The sequence below is a fragment of the Monodon monoceros genome, unplaced genomic scaffold (genome assembly GCF_005190385.1).
Source record: "Monodon monoceros isolate NGI ecotype Baffin Bay Population unplaced genomic scaffold, NGI_Narwhal_1 Super_Scaffold_5, whole genome shotgun sequence".
NCBI classification, from domain to species: Eukaryota; Metazoa; Chordata; class Mammalia; order Artiodactyla; family Monodontidae; genus Monodon; species Monodon monoceros.
In genome coordinates, this window is record NW_021703782.1 from 99,384,099 (window position 1) to 99,406,905 (window position 22,807).

At 44.0% G+C, this 22,807-nt stretch overlaps 1 protein-coding gene across 5 annotated transcripts in view; it reads right to left on the bottom strand.

Annotated features, from left to right (window-relative positions):
• Window positions 1-22,807, bottom strand: part of CDK5RAP2 (CDK5 regulatory subunit associated protein 2) — a 184,586-nt gene that overhangs the window by 84,977 nt on the left and 76,802 nt on the right. For all 5 annotated transcript variants that reach the window (XM_029203584.1, XM_029203581.1, XM_029203583.1 and 2 more), the window contains 3 exons: window positions 17,246-17,416; window positions 13,326-13,466; window positions 4,710-4,807 (listed from right to left, as the gene is read on the bottom strand). In XM_029203584.1, the coding sequence (XP_029059417.1) occupies window positions 4,710-4,807; window positions 13,326-13,466; window positions 17,246-17,416 (410 nt within the window). The remainder of the gene's footprint in view (window positions 1-4,709; window positions 4,808-13,325; window positions 13,467-17,245; window positions 17,417-22,807) is intronic.

Here is a 22,807-nt window from a genome sequence, read left to right on the forward strand (position 1 = left end):
AAAAAAAAAAAAAAAAAAAAAAAAAAGCAAAAGTTACCATAACCCGACTATCAAAAAACACATGGCAGACTATTTCCTCCCAATCTTTTTCCCTGAGTATTTCTATAAGGTTGAAATCATTCTGGACATATAATACTAAGTTGTGCATTTCTCATTTAAATATTTCCCTACATTTTCAGAAATAATTTGCAAACGTCATTTTTAATGACTATATAACATTAAATCGGGTGAATGTCCCACCATTTAACTCATCCCCTATTAGTGGACATTTGGGTCATTTCCAAGTTTTTGCTACAGATGTAGCTAGGTGGAAGTAATTTAATTCCCCAGAATGTTTCTCTGGAATAACGCCTTGCATGGGCTTGGGTATGGAAGGAAGGCTCTCCACAGAAGAGAAGGTGACAAGGAGAACGTCGGCCATGTCACCCCTAAAAGAGGTGGCACTGGAGGTAAAGGTGAGGGGCAGCAGGGACAAGAAAAAAGAAAAGGAGAAGACTGAGTGTCAATAATAGGAGGAAGAGAAGGACCAATTTAGGGGTCAAAAGAAGTCTACAGTAATGGGTTGGCCACTCACAAATGCAGAGTAGAATGGATTTTTATTGGAGGGGTGGTGATGTCAAGTATCACGTCTGGGTCAGTGTAATATGGTACTGACCTGCACAGAGAGCCTGCAAGAAACCAGCAACCCAGAACTCAGAGGAGGGCATGAAAAAGCACACCTCCCAGAACCTGCACTGACGGGGGGAGGACTGTCCCACAGACCTTCCTCCAATGATGCAAATGTTCTGTATCGGCGCCGCTGAATACGGTACCCACTAGCCGAACGTGCCTACTGAACATCTGAAATGTGGCTACATGCTGAGGAACTGAATGCTTAATTTTTTAATTTATATGTATGTAGTCACATGGCTAGTGCCTACTGAACTAGGCACTGCAGTTCCTCACGCAGGGCTCCGGACTCCTACTGATGTGCACGTGGCAGGGGTCTGAACCGGTTCTCTCAGAGGAACAGAGGCTCCAGCAGACACCTAAGTAACATAAATATTGTTTCAATGAAAATCTCTGCGCCTAAAGCCTTGTTTCACACTCAGGGTTAGCTTCTTAAGATGGATTCCCAGCAGTGCAATTACTGGGTCAAAGTATGTGAACATTTTTTGAGACTACGAAAACATCTTAACATATCAGAAAGCCTCCTTTTTTAAATACCAAGAAATACGTCACTCTGTCCAGCGTCTGACCTATTTTTCCCTGAAAGGGTCCATCAACCCTTTGAAACTGCTGGAAGAAGTGTATGAAAATGTGGATTTGTTTTAGGGAGAGGGTCCATGAGCTTTCATCAGACTGTTCGAGAGGGGTCCACAGCCCCAAAATGGTTAGGAGCCATCGCTCTAAAATATGTGCGCCACAGACTCAAGCCCCACTTATCCTCCAGCGATTCCTTCCAGCTCCATCCATCGAACTGCACACATAAATCAACATCTATTGGAAGGAAAATAAACCATTATGTCTAATCTTCTATGCTTGCTGCTTTGAAGATGGTTCACTGTGAAGCAGCCTCCTTGCAAGGGAAGGGGCCCTCCCAGCAGCCTGTACCTAGCTCCATTTCAAGACAATCATAATGATCAATTTGTAAGGCTGATGGAAACCTTACAGAGGTGTCACAGCACAGCACTCGCTTGGATGCGGTCAGGCCGCAGACACGTTTAACCAGTGGGGGAAGAAAGGAGATTGTTTTAGCGAAGCTCCTGCAATGGGGGCTAGGGAAAGCAACTGCTTCACTCCCTCTTCCATCTTCTGACAGGGTGAAAAGTACACAGCTGCTGCTCCTGCGTCTGTCATTTCTGTTTCCCCAACTCCACGATCTCTGCAAGGTGTGAGGAGTCGGTGGAACAAAAGGAGCTTCACTCAGAAAGAAAGGACAGCCCTGAGCCTTCCTCCTTCTGGAGTGGAGTGGGGGAGGAGCCGGAGGACGCACGCCCCCATAGTGCCACCACTCACGAGCTCCATGACTTCGGCGGTCAGCTAAACTGCCCGAGTCCTGCTAGCCTCATCCGTAAAGTGGGGGCAGTGCCTTTCCTTCAAGAGTGTTTTGAGGATTAAATGAGATGTTATAACGGAAAGAGCTTAGCACAGTGCCTGACACACACAAGGTGCTCGACAAACATCACCTCCTTCCTTCCACGTATTCTAATGACTCCCATACAGCAGACATTTATATGCCAAGCTTTCTGCTACTCCTGAGTTACAGGCGTGATTTTCATCTGGAGATGACTTAAACCCCCCAGGGCACATGTGGCAATTCTGGAGACACTGTTGGTTGTCACAACTGGGGCAGGGAGGGTGCTACTGCCATGTAGTGGCAAAAGCCAGAGATGTCGCTAAACATCCTACAATGCACAAGACGGCCCCTCAAAAAAAGGACAAAAAGTTATCTAGCCCCGAATCCCAACAGTGCTGAGGTTGAGAAAGCCTGAGTTATAGGCAAAGTATAAACTGTCCTTGTCCTCCAGATGAGAGCTGTCTCAGTAAGGGCCTGGGCTCAGGAGCCACGGAGATTTGAGCTCTGAGAATCCCTAAGTGTAGGAGCTTGGGAAATACCCTTAACATCTCCAAAAGCAGATTTCCACTTCTGTGATATGGGGTTGAAGTGTCACTGTGAGGAATAAATCGTAAAGGGAAAGGACCAGGCACACAGCTGCCCTTGGTCAGTTCCTCCCTCCCGCTCCCCCTTTCCAACTTTAGTTACAAGTACGTCATACGTCTCCACAGTCATCCAGCTTTCACTGCCAGTTTCCAGAGAGTGAGCAATGCTGGAGTTACCCCAGGGGGCTCCACCGGCCTTAGCCCACAATTCTGCCCGCTCGCTAGGGCAAGGTCTGAAGGCTCAAAACCCCCTGCAAGCTGAGTTTATGCACAGTGGCATACTGAGGCATATGGAGGCTTTCCATGTTGCTGTTAGTCTTAATAAACGTTACCATTTGTTGAGTGCTTACTATCTGCCAGGCAGAATTAGGACTTTACACATTATCATCTCGTTTCAAACAACCCTGGAAGGTAGGTAGGGAGGTAGGTAAACAGGTAGGTCTATAGGCAGGCCAATCTCAATTGCACAAATACATATCCTGAGGCTCAGGGTGAAAAGTGACCTACCCAAGAGCTCAGAGCTGCTGAACGTATTTTGACTCTGAAGGTGAACAGGAAACCTTTTAAGCATCTCTATTAGTCACAGCCCTGACCCACCTCGGTCCCATGCACCTTGTTATTCACTAAGGAAGAGCCTATGAAACTCAGAGCCGCCATCAGTGACGCTGAGGAAGCCTGACAGCGGCCACATCCACCCCAGGGCCTCTCGGTGCCCAGAGTCAGAACTGGCTCCCGTCGGAGTAGCCGCACAATTAAACCCGCTGTGCCCATTCCCCCTCTGAGGTTCCCGGCGCTACTCAACCCCTCCCCCAAGTGAAAATGATGAGCAGCTGAGGCTTCTCGAAAAAGCTCACTTTCAGAGAATTTCATCAGCATGTTTTCATTTTCCTTAAACTCGCTTCAGATTAAAAATCCTGAAAACTCATAACTTAGAAGAATTGGGAGGGGGTTCATCCGCAAACACTTCCCAAGTGCCTACTCCATACCAGCCCCCGTGACAGGCACCGGGAAATGCAGACAGCACGACAGAACCCCTGCCCTGGGGGTGCTCACCTTCTAGGCCGAGACGCAGGCCACAGCAGCCAAGTAACAAAGGGAGGTGAGGGCAGCTGTGAGGGCAGAGGAACAGAGCAAGCCTCCTGACAAGGGGAACCCCTGAGGCAAATCCTCAAGGATGAGGGGGACGCAGAGCAGGGTGCAGATAGCTGCTGAAAGCAGAGACAGAAGACACCTGGCCCCGGAACAGTGAGGACCCCATTGGGGCTGGAGTGAAGGGCAGAAGAGAGGCAGCAGTGAGGGCTGGGTTTTCTTCACTTTTTATCATGGAAAATTTTAGACATTAGCACATGAAGACAAGTCAGTATAATGAGCCCCCCACACACACACCTGCCCACACCCCTGTCCCAACAACCAGGGAGCCGTGGCCAATCTCGTTCCATCGGTGTCCCCGCCTGCTCCCTGCGCTGCTGTGCAGTGTGGAAATGAACCCCAGACATCATATCCTTCCACCTGTAACCATCCCAGTGTGCAGAGAGGTGACTCCTCCATGGGAGAAATCACTGAGGCCAACCCAGTGCTGGGCCAAGAGAGGCCCAGATGTGTCACTTGCCCGTGGACACAGGCAGGGCAGTGGCAAGACCACTGGCCTATAATCAGCTCTCCTCCCCGCATCTCATTGCACCAAATCACCTCGGCAATTCTGTGAAGACACCAGTCCCTCCGAGTCACTTATGGAAAACAGGGATAATGATATTACTTACCTCACAGAACAGCAGTGAGGATTATAAGAGATAATACATGTGGAGGCGCTTTCTAAATCTATAATAAAGTATTATAAAAACCTGAGTAATTAGTATTAATGATATTTTTATCCTACATTTGCTGCCGAAAAATCAGACAATTCCTGCTAGGAAATAGGTATATCTGATTTAAATAAGGCAATCACCATCCGAGCACTTTACGCTTCGCAAGCAAAGTGAGAAGGCTTCACTGCCTCAGCAACTACCAGCATTTATTCAGAATATGTGTGTTATGCATGCGTGTGATGTCCAAACAGAAACCCTTACCTGTCTGAGTCCTGCAGAGATTTCACCAGATGTGTATAGATGTCCTGCTCTTTCTTTAAGACCTGAATCAGCTCTTCACAGCCTAATTGTTGTTTTTCCTGAAAACGACAATGGGCATCTGACATTAAGAGAAGAATTTTGAAAGCGCACATCCTTACATTATGCAAACACATGTGGATAGTTCTGGTTTATAAATCCAAACAAAGGTGAACCCCTGCGCCAGGCTCCGGATCAGGCTGCAGTCAGAGGGCACCACCTGCAGGGGGAGTGGGGAATGACCGCACATCACTCACGGAGGAAGAAAGCTGAGCGCAGTGCTCCCGACAATACCCAACTGCCCTTCGTGAAACTTCCTCTGCCCTCCCCCGCCCCAACCCAGCTCAGAGCTGCTGGTCATTGTTTTCACAAAACTACAAAGAATGCCCTTCCACGCTTGTTCTTGCTACAAAGGAAAGAAATTCATCAACCAAAACCTGACAAGTTTTAGGGACAAGGGACTTACATTAAAATAGTAGAGGCCAGGTGAGCCACGCTTTCAAGGCACCATGAACAGACTGATGATAAAGAGATCTGAGGGGGATCTCTGCCACTTACTAGCTATGTGACCTCGGCTAACCAGTTTAACAAACCTCTGTGAGGTTCAGGCTCCTCATCTATGAAGTGAGGATGTAATTTTGTGAATTTCACAAATGTGAAAATTTTTTTTAGAGTTCAAATTTCGGCTCTGTGACTTCCTGGTTCTGGGACCTCAGGAAGTTACTTACTAGAGCCACCTGTAAAATGCTGGACAACAGCCACCACCTTATGGAGTTACAGAGCAGATACAAGTTCAATTGTGTGCTGGAAGGAATCAAGGATCCCAGGGGAAATGGCCAATTCCAGTACTGATGCAATGAAATTCAAAAGCAATCCACGTCTACAGCATTTTGTCACACCAGAAAATAAGGAAGTGTTTAAAGAATGGAGCACTGTCAAAAGGATACAGGAGCCAGTTTGAAAAGGCCAAGCCTGGGACAATTGAGCATCAAAACAATGATAGTAACAGATTATAACCCACTGAGTGAAACAGGAATTCACGTCCACACGGACATGAGTAAATGGGTACATGGGAAGAAGAACGGGCCTTTCTTTACAGAACAACTAATAAATGTAGAAGGAATAATGGAATTAGAAGAATCACCATTTGCTAACCATCATGGTAAGAAATTATTCAGCCAAGAAACATAAAAGGAGGCTAAAACTAACGGGTGAAAGTTTGAAGAAGATCAGCGTATTTACATGGACTCAAAATACCTCCCCTCAAATACTTACTAATTACAAAGGAAAAAAGAGTAACTGCATAGTCGAGACACCATGCAGGCACCACCTTCACAAAGTTAACCCAAGTCAGCATGGCCGGTAATGCTTAGGTAACAAACCTAAGCTGTGTACTGTCGGATGGACACACTGAGGACACAGCTCTGGTCCTGTGACCCTCCTGCCAAGGATGCCTCACCTGAAGCCAGGCACCAAGAAACATCAGACAGACCCAACTAAAGGACACTCCACGACAGAACTGGCCTGGACGTTTCAAAAGTCTCAGGGCCGTGAAAGTCAATAGACTAAAGTCTACTAAATGCAACACAAGATCCTGAATTGGCTCCTTCCACTACAAAGGGCTTTACGGGACAGCTGGTGAGACACGAATGAGCCTGAGGGTTCGATGGTAGTCTGAGGGTCTCTGCTCAGTCCCTGGCTGTGACGGCTGTGCTGTGTCATACAGGAAAAGGTCCCTGCTGACACGAAGTACGCACTCAAGTATTCAGAACTGACAGGGCTTCACACAGGCAACTTACTCTCAGATGGCTCAGGACAAGCAAAACCCTTTACTCTTGTAACTTGCCTATACATCTGATATTATTTCAAAATAAGAAGAAAATGTTAAAATAAAGAAGTAAAGTGTGCAGGACACCTGGCACAGCGCCTGGCGCAGACTAGAAGCTCCTTAATGCTAGGGAGACACTGGGTCAGTGGAGAGAGAGGGGCTGCAAGCAGCCCTTGTGTCTCGTGGACTCAGCCTGTCACCTAAAGTTCAGATAATGACCTAGGATAGGGCTTCCAACCCTAATGAAAACTCAAACATGAACGAGGGGAAAAAGGTACATCTTTATTTCCGCTAACCTCTAACTGAAATTTAGCGTTTCCTTCATTTAGGGGTTGAAGGAACACTGTTACTGCTACAAACCATAGTAGTACTCGGTGTTTTCCTGAGATTTTGTCATCAAAAGAAATAGTTACTTTGTATATGTTGCAAGTATCTCAAAATATTTATTCTCATCACTACCTCAAAACTACAGCAGCCGCTCTGTTCACCACTAGATCTTGTTATTTAACACATTAATAAAGAAGCACCATTTCTACAGCTGATTTTTTTTTATATTTTGATAACCAAATTTCAAAATAATTGGTTTCCTTTATAATCCTGTGCACATATTTTGTGCATTTAAATACTTTTCCAGGGAAGAGGTCCTTGGCTCCAGCACACTACCCAAGGGATGCAGATGGCAAAAAGGTTAGCAGCCCCTGACCCAGGAGAACGCTGCTGTGCTTCTAGCCCTGAACGAAACAAGGCAAAGGCACCACCTGCCAACTGAGGGTTTTAAATGCTAACCCACCAGTTTGGTCATGAGAAGCTGGCCACCCACACTGCTAGAAATGTCAGACCCTTTTGTAAATCGTGCCACATGACACTGACACAAGGAGCTCCCACCTGCCTTCTGTACACAGTCACCAGTGTCAGCTCCCACCCGTACACACCGCACGTAGACAGAGGGCCCCAGGGGAGCGCCTGGGAGGAATTCACCCGGGGATCAAGACAAAGAGGCTACCATGTCCTCAGGATGTCAGCCGTGGTACAAAGTGCTCTCCAGCATTTTCTCATTTAATCCTCACAAGCCAGTGAGCTCAAGCATTACCACTCTCCCCATTTTGGTGATGAGGGAACCGAGGCACGGAGTCAGGGTGGTGAGGCAGGGTGTGGACCCAGGCAGCCAGGCTCCAGGGCCTGTGCTCTTTGGTCCACCCGTGAATGACCCACGATGGATGCAAAGCACTGGGAGTTAGACAAAGGTGACACAGTCGCTGTCAGCCACATAAAGGCCAGGCAACGGTGACGACGAAAATAAGAAAACCTACTGCTTCTTGAGCATCTACCACCAAGGGCAGGGACTGTTAAGAGCGTGTGACCTTATTAGCTGTGTGACCTTGAACAAGTTACTCAATCTCTCTGTGCTTCAATATCCTCACCTGTAAGTAGAGGTAATAATTCTATATATCTCATAGGGTTGTGAAACAGATTAACTGAGCTAATCTATACAAAATTCTCACATGGATGCCTGGCACAGAGTAAACACTTGAGCAGTGTCAACCATAACTACCATTCCTACGCTCCGATGCTAGGCCAGGTCCTTTACATAGGTCATCTCTAATCACAATAACGACCAAGGAGGTATATTAATCTTCCCACTTTTCAGATGAATAAACTGATTCTCTGAGGGGACAGGTCGTGTGTTTTAGTCCATTCAGCTAATAAGTGGCAGTCAGAATTTGTGCTTAGATAAGTAACCAACCAAGAAGGACTAGGAAAAAACATGAATAAATGTGGACCTCAGGTGGATGTGGGAGACTCAGCTGTGGGATGTACATATCCAGTGAAAGAATCCTGACCCTGTGTGTATATATATATATATATATATATTTTTTTTTTTTTTTTTTTGCGGTATGCGGGCCTCTCACTGTTGTGGCCTCTCCCGTTGCGGAGCACAGGCTCTGGACACGCAGGCTCAGCGGCCATGGCTCACGGGCCCAGCCGCTCTGCGGCATGTGGGATCTTCCCAGACCGGGGCACGAACCCGTGTCCCCTGCATCGGCAGGCGGACTCTCAACCACTGCGCCACCAGGGAAGCCCGCGACCCTGTATCTTAACTGGATCACCGTGGGCCTGGCTGGAAGCCCGAGAGGACCGCCCACTGCAGTGCAGGGCCTGAGTGCCCGGCTTGGTTCCCCTCCCCTCCTTTCAGGCAGCCATTCCAAACCTTCACCAGGTTTTCCAGGTCACTGCTCACCTCAGCCCCCACCCTCCACCTGCCAGCCGGCCACACCTGTGCTTGCTTTCCTGCCCTTCCATCTCCGTGGAACCAGGAAACTCCCTCCTCCTCCTCACAGACCACGCTCCATCAGTCGAGCGCTCTCCACTGACACCCTCCATGGCCCCTTACAGAGACCCTCCTCCAGCCCCACGGCACCCTGGTTCACCTTCACCCGGAGCTCGTGTACCAACCACGTGTTCACAGGCCTGGGGACCCCTTGCGGGCAGCAGCACCCCGAGCCAGGCACAGTGCTTGCCACAGATGCTCGCTGAAGTGATGATTAAAAAGGTAAGAGGGGAACACAGGGACCAATGTGACTCTTCAGAGCAGAGATTCCTGTGGCTATTTTGCATAATGGAAGTCAGAGTGAGTCAACGTCTTCCTAGAAGCAAATTGCTCACCCATGTTAAATAAATGAACTCTTCAGAGCCATTTGGGTCCCACTGCATCAATCACCTGCTCCCCTGCGCTGAATCATGCCCCATTAGAATGACGTCATTTGGCTCCCTCGGCAGAGCTGGCAAACCAGTGGGTCTCCTCGGCACAGAGGCAGAGGGCCAAGTGGCCCAGAGGGGGCCCCTGCTCAGCAGGAGCAACCAACCCCCCTGTCCCCTACCCTCTGCCCGCCATCCCCACTCTCCACCCCCGCCCTCCACCTTGCCTCTCCAAACAAGACAGAGCCCCAGAGTCTACGACCTTTGGCATCTGTGAGACTCTCCGGTATGTTCCCAGTAAACACTCCCTTTCATTGTTGTTTCGCTCAAACTCCTCAGCGTTGGATCCTACAGCTTGCAATCAAAAGAACCTTAACAAATACACTCACATTATTTTTAATCCTCTCAGGAGGCAGGCATGTAACTCCCCATTTACAGATTAGGAAGGTGAGCTTCAGTGAGAGGAGGTGACTTGCCCAAGATCACAGAGCTAATAAGCGGCAGAACGGACATTCTGACACCAAAGCCGAGGCATTTTCTACTCCACCATAGTTTCCTCAATGACTTGAAGGAAACGTATGTAATGGGCAGACCACAATCTGAAGAGGCAGCAGATATGTAAAGAGAGACCTTAATGGCTCACTTCTTGGTAATCAGGGCAATTTAGTGGCTGGTAGACAGATGGTGTCTATTTCAGTAGCTATATCACAGCTCTGCAACAAAGACCTTTATTTTAATACTCAGGAAATTCAGCTGCAATGTCCCAACCATGTCAATAGCCAAACTATAAATCTCTGGCTGCAGCAAGTTAAATATGGTCAGTGTGTTTTACTCTCTGTTCTTCAATTCCCTGGTCATCTAGCATTAATTCTCAGGATCACACATGATTAGAAGGAAAACAGACTGCCCAGAGCCAACGGAGACATCATCACAGCCTCAAGTTCTTCATAGAAATGGGCAGAGGATAAACCCAAAATCAACACAAAATGGCCAAGGGCAGAGCAGAATAAATCCGTGTTTCCTACAAAGAAAGAACTACAACCTGAAAAGTATACCTTTCTCGGGGGGAAAATACCGTAGGCTGCAACAGCTGGGATTTCTTAAACTGACACCTAGAAATTTTCAATTCCTAAATGATCATTTATAACCTTTTATCCTCGATTTGCAATTACTCTTGCAGAACAGAATTAAAACCTTTGCTAAAATATGTAGGTATTTTGCACAGTCATTTAAGCATCACCAGGATCTAAAATATGACTGAAATGCCCATGGGATGACTTTATACTTGTGTTTCTAAGAAGTACAGGCAAGCGGCCAGCACAAAAAACTAAAAAACAATGCGGTACAGATAATCAAACTAGTGACATGAAATATTAAAATACTGTTAGTAAATTTAGAAACATTTTGTTCAACATTTAGACACTTTTTACATATCTAAAACATGATTCAAAATAGTAAAGTTTAACTAAATGTATTCAAATTAGTGATTATTTGTCCATCTAAAACACCTGATGGGCTGCTATCTTGTTTCAAAACAGACTGTGCCTCGTGAAAAGATGCTCAACATCGCTAATCATTAGAGAAAATGCAAATCCAAACCACAATGAGGTACCACCTCACAGTGGGCAGAATGGCCACCACCAGAAAGTCTACACATAATAAATGCTGGAGGGGGTGTGGAGAAAAGGAACCCTCCTGCACTGTTGGTAGGAATGTAAATGGGTGCAGCCACTATGGAAAACAGTATGGAGGTTCCTTAAAAAGCTAAACAGAGGGCTACCATATGATCCTGCAATCCCACTCCTGGGCATATATCTGGAGAAAACTCTAATTCAAAAAGGCACATGCACCCCAGTGTTCACAGCAGCACTATTCACGATAGCCAAGACATGGAAGCAACCTAAATGTCCATCGACAGCTAAATGGATAAAGGAGATGTAATGGAATGTTACTCAGCCATAAAAAAAGAATGAAATAATGCCACTTGCAGCAACATGGATGGACCTAGAGATGATCATACTAAGTGAAGTCAGTCAGAAAGAGAAAGACACACATATGATACCACTTATAGGTGGACTCTAAAACAATACGATACAAATGAACTTATTTACAAAACATAAAGAGACTCACAGACATAGAAAACAAACTTATGGTTACCAAAGGGGGAGGGGGGAGGAGATAAATTGAGAATCTGGGATGAACAGATACGCCCTACTATATATAAAATAAACAACAAGGACCTACAATATAGCACAGGGAACTCTATTCAGTATCTTGTAATAACCTATAATGGAAAAGAATCTGAAAAAGAATATACGTACACACACACACACACACACACACACACACACACACACACGTGTATAACTGAATCACTTCGCTGTATACCTAAAGCTAACACAACATTGTAAATTAACTATACTTCAATTTTTAAAAAACAGTTAAACAAGACTGTGTCTGATTATGGGTTAACGTGCATCTTAATATCCAACTAAATTTGGTCAAAATAAAGGAACTATTCACAAAATAAAGCGACTAAATCACAAAACATTAGCCCTCTGAGATTTAGTTACTGGACTTGCCCAAGGTCACTCAAGTGAAGTGACAGAACCAAGAGAGGAATCCAGGCCTCCAGACTTCCGGCCCAGCCCAATGGCCAAGTCCTCGCTGACATTCTTATTCAAGAGGGATGGCAAAACGCAAATCCACAAATGGTCAGAGTTAAGAAGGAACTCCCACCGCTCAGGCAGCGGTGCGCTCCAGGACCAGAGCTGATACGGAGCGGATACACAGTGCAACGGTCGGTACTGGTGCTAAAATACTGAAACACGTCTACACCAGTTGTAAACTAACCCCTGATCCATACACCCCAACCACCCCAGCCCCTCTCCAAGACCCAGGAACTACAGGGTTGGTGCCTGGCACAAGAGGAGGCCTCCGGGACCCCACTCCAGCCCTAGCGCCTGAGTCTGTTCTGATGGCTGTGCCCGTGCTACACTGGTTGTTAATTATTTTGAGAATCATCCTTCACAAAAACCACAAGTCATGATCAGAGTCATTCATCAGAGAAAAATTTGCATAACAATTCCCTGTTTTCTGAACGTATGTACTTAATTAAAGCCAGGCTTAAAAAAACCCAACAAACCTTGGCCGACAGTGAACGCCTTTCTTTCCCATCTCTGGCTGCCTAGCTGTATTACAGGCAAGCTGCACGTCAGAACAATCTGGACGCATCTCCACAAACCAATATCATCAGTCATTCAATCAACAAACGTCCACTGAGCCAGGCACTGGGATTCAGACAGGAACACCAGTTCCCTTCCCCTGAGGTGCCTCCTGGGGTGCGCAGGGCTCCAGGGAGGGGAAGCACCAAGGCGGCTCCGTAACGTCAACCCAAGGGCTAAGCGCTACGGTGGATGGATGTGCAAAGTGCCGCACAAGGGGGTGGACAAGGAGACGTCGCGTTCAGCAGGCCAGGCAAGGAGCCCAGAGAAGGTGACACCAGAGCGGCAGCCCTAGGGGTGTGCAGGAGCCACCAGGTCAACAAGGAAGAAGAAGGCATTCCAGGCAGATGGAACAGCATGTGCAAAGGCACAGAGAGGTACAAACACGGAGTTTTCGGGAATCTGCAGGAAGTGAGGTGTTGTTAGAGATGATGGGGAATGAAAGAAAAGGAGAATGGAAAGCTAGCTTGGGGCCAGATCACGAAGGGCCTGCTGTGCCATTGTAGGTGTGCATGGAAATGTTCAACTGGGAAATGTTCTTACCTCGAGATTACATAGTTCTTGAGAGAGTTGCCCCCAGGAGGGCAAACATGAGGCTCATCTTTGAACAAGCTCTAGTTTCTCGGTTTCCTGAGCAGTGCAAATACTAACACTCAGCTGAAGGATACTAATCTGTAAGGAGGAAAGACTGAGAACCCCTCCTCCTACCTGCTGTAAGCTCATTTACCAGCACAAGGGCCTTGGAGGATCTTTAGGTCAGAGGAGTCATCAAATATGTGTCAGGAAAGGATATGAATTTGCATGTGAATGTCCAATTTCAGTCGAGCTTACCTCGGAGAAGATGCTTTTGCTGCCTGGTGACTGAGAAGAGCACTTTTCTGTTATTAAGTCTTCACTCCTGAAATCGAGATCCCCCGCAGTCATTAAATAACGGTTCTGCTGTATTGCTTCCAAGTCTTTTTCACTGAATTTCTAAGGAAGAAAACAAATCATAAGGAAGTTGTCATCAAGAAAAAAATACTAAGCGATGGTCCCAAACTCTTTAAGGGAAGATTTACTGTTTTTCACAATTTAAACAATTTCCACCGTCCCCAAATATTAGGCAATTACAAATGGTAATGCAATCCCTTTGTGCATTATTACAACCAGGAGCGCAGCACGCCAGCAAGGCACAGGCAAGGACAGTGGCAGTCATTACAAACCTCCCCTCTCGCCACCACTGGGACACCTCCCAGCGGGTACAGAAGACAAAGCCCAGGCTCTGGCCCCACGACCCAGGCTCCAATCCTGGGTCCTCCTTGGCCAGGGCGTGATTTCTGAGTCTGTTTCCCATGCTACAGGGTTAGTGCAGTGATTAGAGGGACTGTGTATCAAAACCCAACAAAGTCTAGGCGCTCCTGAAACATTACAAATTTGACAAAACTTGAACCGTCCATATCTACGAGGAGATTTGACTTCCAGGAAGAAAAAGGCAAGACTGCAACTACTTTGGGGGTCTGGTCACAGGTGAAAGCTCCTCCTTCACGATGAGACACAATACAGCCCACTTCACCAACCCCTTCAGACGAGGTCACATCCAACGATACTACAGGCCTGGAAACCACTTCTCTGGTCTTCTGGCCAAATTCAAGCACAGAAATCTATTCCTAACAATTTAAAACCTGGTAACTCCTGAACTAGGTGTCCGTCCACTCTCTGTGGGAAATTAAGGGTGAGAACCTCATCTCATTCCTAATCACCCATCAGAATTAATTCATCATGTCAAACATTTCTAAAATAGCTGAACACAAGCAAGAAAGTAGAAGCAATTTTTTGTAAAAACCCACTGAACTGTAACAGGAAGCACTGGGAATCAAATAACCAAAACAGAAATTCTAGAATTACCATCATGCAGTTGTGCTTGAGTTACAATTTTCATTTTTATTTCTTAAAAGTCCAACTATACATACACATTAACAAACGGGCCCACAAGGCTTAGAAGGGAACAGCCACCCCTAGCTCGCCACTTCTCACCTCTGAGTCCCACTCGCAGGATAAAACAGCTTTTGACTCTACTGATTTCTGTTATTTACTTCCATGTTTCTACACTGCGCTCCTATGCTCACATTGCTTGATTTCCTAAGGTTAGATTTTATTAACTGGCTCCTGTCATAGAAGTTTAAGGATGTAGCTCTCACATCATCCACCCCCCAACGCTTTTCCTAATAGTTACATCACGATTTTGGTTAAATCAACATGCTGCATTTACGTGATTATGGCCACGCACATACTCTCCACAGCCCAGCCAAATGGTGTTCCATGGTGACATTTCCGTTCATGTTTAATTCCTTGCTTTTCTTGGAATTAGCAACAACTGCTTTGTTGTGTTTACTTAGTTCATAAAACTAAATTATGTACTTGGTGTTAATTTATCTCCAAACTTATAAATTCTTCTACATGGAGTCAAGACACATCAGGTAAATGATGGGCTCTATATTTCAGTTTCTTGAAAGAATCCCAACTAAGCCCTCCCTCAACGGCTCAAATCTGGCCTTCCACGTAAGTGGCTGGGATCTCCCTTCCCCACGTGCCAGGTGAATTCCCTACTTTCTGGATCCCATTCTGTGTTACTTCCTCGCTCGTACGGACTCGTCCTCCAGCAGTTTCCTGCAAGGAGCACATGGAGGCAGATGATTTTAGGCATGAAATGTCTGAAATTGCCTTTATTCTGCCCTCACTCTTGCTGCCAGCTTGGCTGACTACAGAATGCTGGACTGGAAACCACTTTTCGTCAAAACTCGGAAAGCACTGCTCTCCTGTCTCCTGGCTTCCAATGTTTTTTTTTTCTGTTTTGTTTTGTTTTAACATCTTTATTGGGGTATAATTGCTTTACAATGGTGTGTTAGTTTCTGCTTTCTAACAAAGTGAATCAGCTATACATATGCATATGTTCCCATATCTCCTCCCTCTTGCGTCTCCCTCCCTCCCCTGGCTTCCAATGTTGCTGCTGAGAATTCTGATGTCATTTCGGGTCTGGGTCCTTTGTATGGGACCTATTATTTTCCTCTCTCTGGAAGCCTTTCAGATCCTCTCTTTGCCCCTGTGTTCTGAAATTTCACAATGACACAGGATTGTGAAATTGCGATAGAGGTCTTTCTTCATTCACCGTGCCAGAAACAGAGCAGGCCCTTTCAAGGTAGAGATATCTGCCCTTGCATTCTGAAAAGTTTTCTCCTATTACTTTGAACTTTTCCTTCCCTCTGCTTTGCCTCTTCTATCTTTCTGGAACTTTTGTTCATCATATATTGGAGCCCTTGACTCGAGCCTCTGATTTTCTTATCTTTCTTCTCTCATTTGCTCACCTTTTTGTTTGTTTCTGTGTTTAACTATATTTTCTGGGAGACGTACTTGACTCTCGTGCAACTTTTCTAACTCTTTTATTAGGCTCTTTATATCTGTAATCATACTTCCAATTTCCAATAAGGTCATCCCTCTTTTTCCCAAATATCTTTTTTATCAGATCCCGAACTCATTTCTTATCTGAAGATGTTACAGTATTGAGTTTTTTGAAAAGCTGTCTAGTTTTCTTCTCCGCCTCCACTGTTTCTGTTTCCTCTACGTAGCTTTGTTCTGTCTTTGTCCTTCCTCTTAGACGCTCTTCTCCTGTTTGAGGAACTCGGGCCACCCACGTATCTTTAAGGGTAGAAGTGTCCAGAAGCTCTGTGAGTGTGGAAAAGGTACCTCAACGGCAGCCTCACTGTGAGGTGATCAGGCGGGGACGCGGCTGTTTTGTTGAAGGACCCCCTACTGTCAGTCAGCATCTTTCAGTCATCTGGGTCCACAGAGGACTCTCCGTGCTGGTATGCACACTTCCACTCCTTCTCACTGAGGGATCCACTCCTGTTTTCAGCTGCACCTGGTGAGCCCCAGGCCAGAGCTTCTCTGGTTTAAGGTCCCCACAGAGTAAACCTCCCATATAGTGCTGGTGACAATAAGGCCACCTAACTGCCCAGCATTCCAGCAACCTCTGTTGCTGACAAAGGTACCAGGTACCCCCACTGCCCACTGAGCCTTCCTGGGTTCTGTAGGATTAATCAGCTTCTTCTTGTTGGCTTTTCATCCCCAAGGCATGAGGCAGACGGGAGAAAGCTGAATCCTATGGAGTTACCACTTATCATTCAAACAGCAACCTGCCCTTCCACCATTCCCATTCTCCTGGTCCTGTGCGTTTATACCTTTTCACCCCTTCACCGTCACGTTAATGAGGCTTCAGGAGGAAGCAGTGTTAAACACGCATGTTCACTCCACCATGGTTACCCGTAATTCTGAGCTGAATCAAAAATCCAATATACCATCAAATGATAAGGGTAGTCCAAGACAAAAAAGGAACAGATAGAAGAAAAATACAGAGGAGTGAGACAGCATGGCACGAAGGAAAGCCAGTACCGCAGCAGAAGGCTGGCGCTACAGCAAAGCAGGCCAGGGCCTGAATCAGGCCCTGCCGTTTACTAGTCACGTGACCCAGGACAACTCCCTTCTCTTCTCGAAGCTTTCATTTCTACAAACTTACCTCCCTGGTGGCTGAGGTCCAAATGGCATAAAGAAAGCTCTACAGCGCTCCGATAAACAACAGTGAAGACCACAGTCTTTTTTTGCCCAGCCTTACCTTTTTATAAGCATTCCTGTAAAAAAGTTTAAAAGACAAAGCAAAACCAAAAAAACCTATGCCGAAGTCAAAAGATTTAAATACAAAAGAAAAACTGTTGTGGTACCTGAAGCAACAAGTCCTTCTGATTGGCACTTTCTGTTAGACTTCTGATCACTTGCTCTTGACTGTGCAATTTTTTATTACTTTCATTCAAAAGACTCTTGTAACGATTCTCCACTGCTTTCTCTCTTTCATTCACTTCACTGCGTAATTTCTCAACTTCATTTCTAAGGTCCTACCAGAAGAAAAAAGAAAAAATGGAATTTACTTGACAAAAGTTTCAAGGTAATCTTTCACCTGTTTACCTTACTGCTGTAAGAGAGCAAGCTAAATAGATATATTTAACAAACGTGAGCTTCCTTCTCATTTAAAGTCTTATAAAAACCAACTTTTAAGAATAATAAATTTGGGGAAAGCTTCAATGCACAGACATTTATCACAAAATTATTAACAATACTGAAAAACCAGAAAGAAACTAAATGTCTAAATCTAGCAACAGAGAATTAGTTATAAAAAGCATATGGTATAAAAAAAATCACAATTATGAGTAAAAACAAAGCAGGATACTATGTAATATGATGCGATTGTTTTCTAAGCGTTTACACAAAATATTGTCAAGGCTATGGGGAAACACACCAAAATAATGACAGTATCCCCAAGTAGAGGGATTATGGGTGACTTTGCATTGATTTTCATTTTTCTGAGTTTCTAAAATCTCTAAGTCTGTATTACTTTCATAATCAGAAAAAAAACTGTCTTAAAAAATGACATTTATAATAACATGGAAAATGCTGATGTTATATTGTTAAGGAAAAAAACAGAAAACAAACAGTATACAGTGTGATTTTTAACTACCTCAAAATCTGTACTATTTATAATATTGAAGCACTATTCATAACAGCAAAAGGCTGGAAACAACCCGGATGTCCACCCACGGAGGAACAAACTCTGGTGCATTCTCACAGCGGGGCACTCTGAAGCTATAAAGGAAAAGGAATGAGGACTCTACAAATATCCCGCCCTCAAGTAATCTTCTAAACATATTGCGCAGGTGGGCATGTGGGGTGGAAAGTGGTGTGGACCCCAAGAGAAAAAAAAAGTATGTCTAGCATACTGCCATTTATTTAACCATAAATAATGGCTGCCTATACGGAAAAGGAGAGAACAAGGTACAGCAGAGAGTAGACTCATTTTACAGATGTGCCAGTGAAGTTGTTTAAATGTTTAGATAATTATTTTAAAAATAAAATAATAATCTCCTAAAACTAAAAGCAAAAGAAACAGAAAAAGAATTTAACTGTGTATCAAGGTGACTGGTTAACCAACCAGAGAGGAACGATCTCAGTAACGTAAAAGCAGACTAATTTGTACACCCCTAGTGGGATATTTCTCCAATGTCAAAGGGACTGCTGTAAAAATCGTAAACTGTTTTCAGTAATCATGTTGCAGGAAATAATATTCGTATTGTTACTCTGAAACTGTGTGCATAGATATATACATATTTATTAAATAAGTAATTATGACTATCATAAGAACCAAGCCTCAGAGAAAACAAATACAAATATAAAAGAAGTTAAAACATGTAATTCTAAATTTGAATTGGAAATACGAATATGAACTTACATTTTATTTCTTTCCTTTCACTGAAAAAGCCTAGAATCAGTATCCTCCCTAGCACGCAGGCTGTAGTCTCTAAATATCATTGCTCACCAAAAAAACCCAACAGGGTTCTTTAAAACAGTGGTTCTCAAAGTGTAGTCCCTAGAATGGAGTTAGCAGCACCACCCGGGAACCCCAAATGCAAATCACTGGGCCCTAACCCACACCTACTAAATCAGAAATTCTGAAGGGATGGAGGGAGGGCCCAACAATCTGTGTTTTAATAAGCCCTCCAGGTGATTCTAAATCACACCAGAGTTTGCCTTATAGAAAGGGATGATTCCAGGCCTGGGGCAGGAATATATAGTATGAGCTCAGACATCTTATCATGTCAGAAAGGAAGGAAGCTGTCAAAGACTACACATTCACGTCCAGAGAACTCAGGAATCAACTCGAATAAGCTTTTTCACTGTCGAAAGATAGGACAATTAGAATATCAAGGATAATGACAATGAATTAAAATACATCAAAAATGTTAAAAAGCTATGAGTTCATAATAATTAAAAAATAAAAAACCTTTTGGTCACTGTGATAGGCAGAATTACGGCCCCCCAAAGATGTTCACACCCTAATCCCCAGAATCTCCGACTATGCTGAACTACAGGGTGATAAAAGTGAAGAGGGAATGGAGGTGGCTAATCAGCTGACCTTGAAACAGAGATTATCCAGGTGGGCCCAACATAATCAAAGATCCTTAGAAGTGGAAGAGGGAAGCACGAAAAAGACTCCACCAGCCATTGCTGGCTTTGAAGATAGATGGGAGTCACGGGTCTAGATGTGCAGACAGCCTCTAGAAGCTGGAAAAAGCAAGGAAATGGATCTTCTCCTGGAGCCTTTAGAAGGAACACAGTCCTGCCATGGTAAGACCCATTTCAGATTTCTGACTTCCAGAACTACAGGGTAGGTTTGTGTTGGTAAGCAGCCAAGGGTGTGGTGATTTGTTACAGCAGCAATAGGAAACGAATACAGTCACCTTTAGAAGATTTTAGGGAATTCTTCCATTGTCTTTCTTGTATGAACTACACCCCAGAGTAACTAAATAGATAATGAAAAACAAATTTTTCTTCATACAAGTATACAGCTATAAAAGGAGAAGGAATGATGATATTAAATTATCACCATTTTGCAAACAATCATCCATGGCTAGTAACATCACAAAAACAGGGACTATCAGATACAATGTACCTCCTGCTGGAAGTACAAATGACCACCTATGATGTAATCTTGCCAAAAAATTAAACCTGAATTTGATCGTGCACCTTATCTAACTACCAATTTACTAGAAATAAAAGTCAGCAGAGAAACAAGTTGAGTGACATTACAAAACTACAATCGGCAAAATCCAGAATGTGGAAAACAATAAAGGACAAAGGACCCAACTTATTCAACAAATAAATTTCAGAGAAAAAAAAGGAGAGAGAACCTGTAGATTAAATAATAATTAAGAAAGTTAGGGAAGGCTAGTGTGGACTCACAAATTCATACTGATTCTACTGATTCATTCTGAGTTCATTCTAGCGTCCTTTTCTTAATACACACACACAAACACACGCACACTTGCTCACACACAGAGATGGACTTAGAAATAAATACAGATGTGTATGTGCATGTATGCAAACGTATTTTCAAGCTCTGTCTACTGCCAAGGCCTGGAAGTACTGACACCCCAGTAGTAATGAGGATACCTGTCATTCAGATCTTGGTTCCTAAATATCATTCTCCAATAAAAGAAACCAGAGACCCTTAGAGAAATGGTTGATTCCAGGATTGGGTTAGGGAAAATACAAGAAGAGTCCAGGACATCCTGTGACCCTAACAAGTATGGAAGTGCTCAAGAAATGTTAAAGACACAGGAATCAATTTGAAGGAGTTCCCAATGGCCATATCTGGGCCAATCTGAACAAGAAAATAAAACACGATAGTAACGGCTTAACAACCTACAGAATAGAACAAATATCCATGAATCCATACTGATATAAACAACTATACAATAAATAACTGCAGGAGAAGGGGCAGCCCTTCCTTACAGTAGAATTACAACTAGTAAGTGTAGAAGGAATGATGGACAATCACCACTAAGCAAACACCACAGTAATGACTGTTGTAGGTAAGGGTCATCAATAAGATTCTTAAAAGTATGAGGAGAAACAAGACATTTACATAGTGTCAAAGTATTTCCCCCCAAAATACTTATCACAAATGGAGAATAGTAACTTTACTGCGGAGAAACCCAGGAGACCCCCACCTTAACCAAGTGACCAACACTAACTGCACCAGAAATAAGACGGATTGACATTATGCACCTCCAGATATGACATATCTCGTCTATGCTATTCCTGCCAAAAATGTATAACCTCAATCTAATCATGAGAGAAACATCAGACAAGCCCAAATTGAGGGACAGTAACAAGATAACTGATCAGTACTCTTCAAAGGAGTCAAGGTCACAAAAGACAATGACTTGAGCAACTGTCCCAGATTAGACAAAACTAAGGAGACATGACAATTAAAGGCAACGTGGATCCTGGACCAGAAAAGGGGCATTAATGGGAGAGCTGGCAAAATTCAAATACAGTCTGCAGATGACAATATTGTATCAGTGTTAATCTCCTGATTCTGTTGAGTGTTCCACAGTTATGTGAAACGTGAACATTAGGGAAGCGGGACGAAGGATACATGGGAACTCTGTTATTATTTCGAATCTTTATGTCTAAAATTATTTCAAAAGTAAAACTTTTTAAAAAAGAGACTTATCAATCAGTACAACGTCCAGATCATGATTTGAACAAACTGTTTTACAACAATTTTTAAATAAGACAGGGAAATCTAAACATTAACTGGCTAGTTGGTAATATTAAGAAATTATTAATCTTTCTGAAGTGGAAAAAAAAATTTTTTTAACATACTGAAAAACCAACAAAATAATATGCCTGGGAATTGCTTAAAATACTTGAGTGTTGAAAGAGAGGCAGTTGGGAGGAGGGTACAGATGAAACAAGGTTGGCTATGAGTTTATGAGTGCTGAGCTGGGTGACAATTACCAGAGGGTCAATGTACTATCCTCTCTCCTTTTCTGTGCATTTGCGTTTTTCTTTAGTAAGTACTTTTTTTAAAGTAATGATTAAAAACCTGAAAGAAATTACCAAAACACATGATTATGGATGATCTTTTTTTTTTTGTGGTACGCGGGCCTCTCACTGTTGTGGCCTCTCCTGTTGCAGAGCAAGGCTCCGGACACGCAGGCTCAGCGGCCATGGCTCACGGGACTAGTTGCTCCACAGCATGTGGGATCCTCCCGGACCGGGGCACGAACCCGTGTCCCCTGCATCAGCAGGCGGACTCTCAACCACTGCGCCACCAGGGAAGCCCATGGATGATCTTTTCAATTATTTTTTCTCAATTTTTAAAACATTTTATACTAAGTATAGACCACATTCATAATGGGGGATAAAGTAAACATTTTTAAAGTAACATTTTTTAAAAAGAGAGAAACCACTTCAAAAATTAAATGTTACTCTTTTTCCTGGGCAAACAGATGATGGTAAGATTGTCCTAAGCCTTTAATCCAAAACAACCGGACCAAGAACCTATCACGAGTTATAAATGTAAACAGAAATTCAATTCTAGAGGGAGGAAAGAAGATCTTATTATAAGGCAACGGTAACAGAATTCTAAAGCTAAAGAATAAAAACATTCTCCCACAATACAGTTGGGCCAACAAATTAAGACATTTTCCCACTGCAGACGTTCCTGTCAGCCCTTGTCCATCTGCAGCCATAATTTTTATACAATTTTAACTTTGGTTTGGATTTTTTCCCCAAAATGTTACTTTATTCCATTACACCATGAGCTACAAAGAGCACACACCAACTAAACAATGATGACACATAGAGAAAAAATCTTAAAAGTTAAAAAGAAAAGTTTAAGAGTATAACGTCCAGAAAATAATTATTAAAAAAAAAAAAGT